The following is a 5,076-nucleotide window of genomic DNA, read 5'->3' as shown; positions in this document are numbered from 1 at the left end:
TTCGTTGTCTTTTTATTTTTATGTCGCCAATGCCATATTTTTAAGGGGATAACAGATACATTTATTGTGGCACCTGTGGTAACAGGTGTGATAACTTCAATAAATTATTTTATTGACTTGTCACAACTCACACTGAAACATATTGGAAGTATTGAACCTTTAATTCATGATTTATAAAATGAAATCACTGATGCTATTTCCAATCCTGCCATCATAAACACTTAAGTTGTAACAGCTTTGGTTGTGACTTACCAACTCTGGAAGGTTTGATGTGAAATAAACAGTAAATATTTGAGGAGGGTAAATGAGAGGTCATCAGTGGACCTAAAAAAAAAAAGAACCCAAGATTTGAAAATGTGGAATAGTTGAAAAGCTCTCTGTGTGCTCCTACCCTGAGAAATGCCAATGGTTTACAATATAACAATGGGAATAACTTCATCAATCCTGGTAAGTTAAGTGGACACTGAAATGTGGTGGGGAATTCTTCCCTTCTGACAAAGGGGAGAATTTCTACTAAGGCATGCACAACAAAATAATCATTAGTAGGTCCTAAGTGCTACTAGCAAGTGATTTTGACTACAAAGTCATAAATTTAGAGGAGGGAAGTCTGAAATGAAACTATTCAACGAATATTTGCATGTAAATATCTCAAATTAGAACTGGGTGGCTAGTTCTTGCAAATGATCAATGAGTTCAAAGTCTAAAATAATTTTAAGATTTAAAATTTTAATTTTAGAAATAATCCTGACACATTCAGTCATCACTTTATCTCAAAGTTGAAATGTTTGCTTGGAGCCTTTTTTTTTTTTTTTTAAATCGAGCAAAATTTTTGAATTATGAATCCTAATCTCACAATTACGCCTTTGAAAATCAGGTCGAGGCATTTCAAATTTCCACACTAAAAACATTCACATAAAACAGAAAGTGTGTTGGGACAAATATTTGCCCCACCAGGGGGCGCTGATAAACTAAGGTTCTAGCATCACCACTGGGATTAATCGCATTCACTCAGCTGGTACAACTACAGTCTTTAAACTGTACCCTGAGGTAGTAAAATATATTAATGCAAATTAATATGTCAACATTAACCTGGGAGGGCTGAAATTAAAAGCAGGCACGTGTTTAGCTCCTTAGTTCCCCTTTGATTTACGGATTGATGTTGAGATTAGAAAGTCGGTGAAAAATTAAACAGAAAAACGAGCCTTGTCTTTTCAGAGAAGTATCTCCAAAAATAATGGAAGACATTTAGCAGTCAATTGAAGAGAGCCAGCTTTCCTGCTCTGTCCCTTTAACCAGTCGACTCATAGTTCTCCTGGTCCCTCCCATTCTTGCAGCCCCTCTGTTTTACTGGTCGGAGATGGGAGCGCACATTACAGCAGCAGCAGCACCACCATCACGTCGGAAGACACGGGATGAATCTAAGGAAGGGGAAAACCAACAATACCAAGCAGGTGCGCTGTGGAGGATATTGGAAAAAGAAGTCAAGTTTTTTAGTGACGCTGTACCCAGCCGCTTGAATCAGTAATTAAACCTCTGCTGTTGTGGCCTCTCGCTTTTTTGCGCTTTTTCCCCCAATCCATTCTCCCCCCTACACTGCTGGCACAAAGACGCTTATTCTAAGGAGCTGCACCTGGGATTACAGTCACTCCGAAAGAGTGAACAGATCAGTTACATCTAAAACGATGGAATGAGAAGCAGTGACAGTAGGTAATAGGAGCAGGATTAAATCACTTAATTCTTTTTGTGCCCCTGTAAATTCCCCTCTGATACCCCCATCCGTCACCCAGCGAAGACATACCGTCATTGTCTCGAAACGACTTCGATTCACTGTTATTTTTAAACGTTGTTTTTGCCGGAATAATGCACAAGAAACTCTATTATGTCTATAGATTTTTATTCACTTTTGATTCATTGCGCATTCCCAGTTTTTTCCTCTGAATGAGCTGCCGGTTTCTCTTGTTCAGGATGCGACTGCGCAACCTTCGGCAAGTACCAGCAATTTGGCTGTGTGTTTGTGCACGAGTTTCCTAATAGCTTACAAGAAACAGTTCCCCATTTTTTTTTAATTGGACGTCGCCATTGTTTGTAAAAAGGAAAAACAAAGCAACTGTGGCGTACTGGACTCAGAGGGGTCAAACGGTGCGCCCTTGGCATCACACCAACCCCCTCCTTGTGTCTGAACCAGGGTCCGTCACAGAAAATAAATCAAGCACAATATGGTGGAGCCCGTTGGATTCATAGAGGCTTGGAAGGCACAATTCCCTGATTCGGAGCCCCCCAAGATGGAGCTGCGGTCCATTGGAGGTATTGAGCAGGAGCTGGAGAAGTGCAAAGCGTCCATCAGACGCCTGGAACAGGAGGTGAACAAGGAGCGCTTCCGCATGATCTACCTGCAAACCCTCCTGGCAAAAGAGAGGAAGAGCTATGACAAACAGCGGTGGGGTTTCAGGAAGACACCATTGAATGAGGGGGTAGACCCTGCAGCCACCCAGGGTGCAGAGTCACCATCTCAGCAGCCCCACATGCAGGAGACTGGTGGAGTTGGAGGTGCTGGAGGATACGCTGTGGTGGATAGGAGTCGTTTTCAGCCACTTGGGGATGGTACTGGCAGGTCCAAACCTAGGCCCCCACCAGCCAGGAAGTCAGCTTCCCATGGAGACGGCTTGGAGTCAGCGTTTGACTCACCCCAACAAGCAGAGTCTACATCCTGTGACAACCTCGATGGCCTCTCGCCATCTAAGCAGAGGGGTGGCATCACCCTGTCCCCCCGCAGGCCCACACTTCCGCCCCCAGACAAGGATCTGCCTTCTGACCCCAAAGATAAGCTCGGGATGGGACTTGGTGTAGCAGCTCTCAGGTCCAACTTTGAGAGGATCAAACGGGCCAACTCTCACTCTGCTGGAGATGTAGGTAAGGGTCAGGAAAAGCAGCTACCACCACCACCATTCTACACTAACATGGAATTCCATCATGAGAGGGGTTTGGTCAGGGTCAACGATCGGGATGTGTCGGATAAAATCAGCTCCCTGGGTACTCAGGCCATGCAGATGGAGCGAAAGAGGTCTCTTCATTCCCTCCCAGGCAACCTGGCAACAGTGGCAGGTGAACTTCGTGCCAGGCCGGTGTATAGAGGACGGTCTACTGAGAGCACCTGTGGCTATGACGCAGAATATGAAGACGGGGAACCCAACCAGCGACATTCAGGGAGGGCCAATGGGGGTAAACCTCCACCTCCTCCTTGGCAACCATCTGAGTTCCAAGCCTACTCCAGCGTCTATGTTGGTGGAGTAATGATGGGTGAAGGTGGCAGTGGAGATGGACGTGGAGGTGGCAGTGGAATCGCAATGAGAGACCACAGTGGAGGTGATGATCACCTCCTGACCTGGCCACGCCGCTCCTACTCCCCAGGTAGCTTTGAGGATGCTGGAGGGGGTGGTGGCTACACACCAGACTGTAGCTCCAACGAGAACCTGACATCCAGTGAGGAGGACTTCTCCTCTGGCCAGTCCAGTCACGTCTCTCCGAGTCCCACCACGGCCTTCCGTCGTCCCTTCAGAGAGAAGAGCAGGTCACCTTCCCAAAACTCCCAGAACTCCCAACACTCCTATGACAGCAGCAGCCCTCCTACGCCGCAGTCTCAGAAGCGTCACCACAGGCAGCAGGGAGGCCATGTGGTCATGTCTGAGGCCACTATTGTGAGTGTTCGCAAGACAGGTCAAATCTGGCCTCCTCCTGTCCACCATGACCTCCTGCCCCATGGTAGAACATCCCATGACAACAGTTTTCACGGAGACCACTTAGGTAAGTAAAGATGACTTTTTCTAATCTTTTTTTTTTTTTTAAGATTTTGTTGGCCTTTATTTGATAGTTAATTGACAAGAAAGTGGGTAATGAGAGAAGGGAAAGACGTATAGCAAAGGTCGCCAGGCCAGGAATCGAACCTGCGACAGCCCCATCGAGGACTAATGCCTCCATTTGTGGGTTGTGCTTAACTCATGCGCCACCACAGCACATCCCCTTACTATCTCTAATCTTTGTTATGCTGAGGTTAGTCATTCTTAAATAATCTTGGCACTGATTCTGCTTTGTATAATATATATCTCCTCTTAAAACCACATGTTGGATGAATGCATTAGTGATTAATAATGTTAGTTGGACTGGTGTGTGCAGTCAAATATGCCAAAATGTGTGTCCTTTGGATGGCCTTGCGTGGGAGCCAGATGAAGATCCACCTCTGCTCATTCTTGGAATGTCAGTCGGGTGGGTGAACAATGAATGTGGCCAGTCTGGGTTGAAACTAAAAGTCTAGCCTTTCTCAGGCGACTCCTCTGGCTCTTGTACTTAATTTAAATAGCAGGTGTCTTCCTGCCTGCCTGGCTTTTTGTCTTTTCTTTCTCATTCTCATTCTCCAAAAAAAGAGATGCAAGGTGACTTTTTCTTGATCTACAAACATAATGTCTTCACCGACATTTACAGTTACCACCATTGTTTAAATACGCTGTATAAAAAACACAAGTCCTTTTTGTTTCACAGCCTGACCTTATATTAGGCTGATATTTCCTATTTTAGATCAGTTAGGATCACCTACATTTGTTCTATTTAAATGGCAGAAAATTAGAGATTTTTTATTTTATTTTATTTTTTTACAGATGATTATTATTACTTTCTTCAAAGTCCAAAACATGCATGGAAATTTATTATGCCTTTGGCTTTGTACTTTTTTGATAGCAATCTGTCATGGATTTACTTTAAGCCACCCTAATCACACTGCTTCCTCATGTGACATCATGGGAAAATCAAAAGATATCAGTCTCAATATCAGGAGTAGAACTGTCTGGTTTATCTTTGAATACACTTTCAGATTTCTGAAGGTGACACATTTATCTGTTCAATAGATAAACAGCATGGGATTGTCCAGTCCTCATATGGTTCAAAAAGGAGATGGTCCAGTGTCCTGGACTGGTTGGTGTGAAATGTGTGTATCAACCCCAAAACAAAAGCAAATCATGCTATGATTATGTTAATGAAAGAGTGCCATTGTCTACAGTGAAACAAGTCCTTTCACAATGTGGTATG

General features: G+C 44.2%; 1 protein-coding gene across 1 annotated transcript in view; it reads left to right on the top strand.

Annotated features, from left to right (window-relative positions):
• Nucleotides 1-1,352: 1,352 nt before the first annotated feature.
• The window catches only part of bcr (BCR activator of RhoGEF and GTPase), a 75,049-nt gene continuing 71,325 nt past the window's right edge, over nucleotides 1,353-5,076 (top strand). The window contains exon 1 of the mRNA XM_028025944.1: nucleotides 1,353-3,801. Coding sequence (XP_027881745.1) covers nucleotides 2,217-3,801 — 1,585 coding nt within the window. The 5' untranslated portion in view covers nucleotides 1,353-2,216. The remainder of the gene's footprint in view (nucleotides 3,802-5,076) is intronic.

Source organism: Xiphophorus couchianus, chromosome 8 (assembly GCF_001444195.1).
Source record: "Xiphophorus couchianus chromosome 8, X_couchianus-1.0, whole genome shotgun sequence".
NCBI lineage: Eukaryota > Metazoa > Chordata > Actinopteri > Cyprinodontiformes > Poeciliidae > Xiphophorus > Xiphophorus couchianus.
The sequence above is the reverse complement of the archived record's forward strand: the minus strand, read 5'-3'. Positions and strand labels throughout refer to the sequence as shown.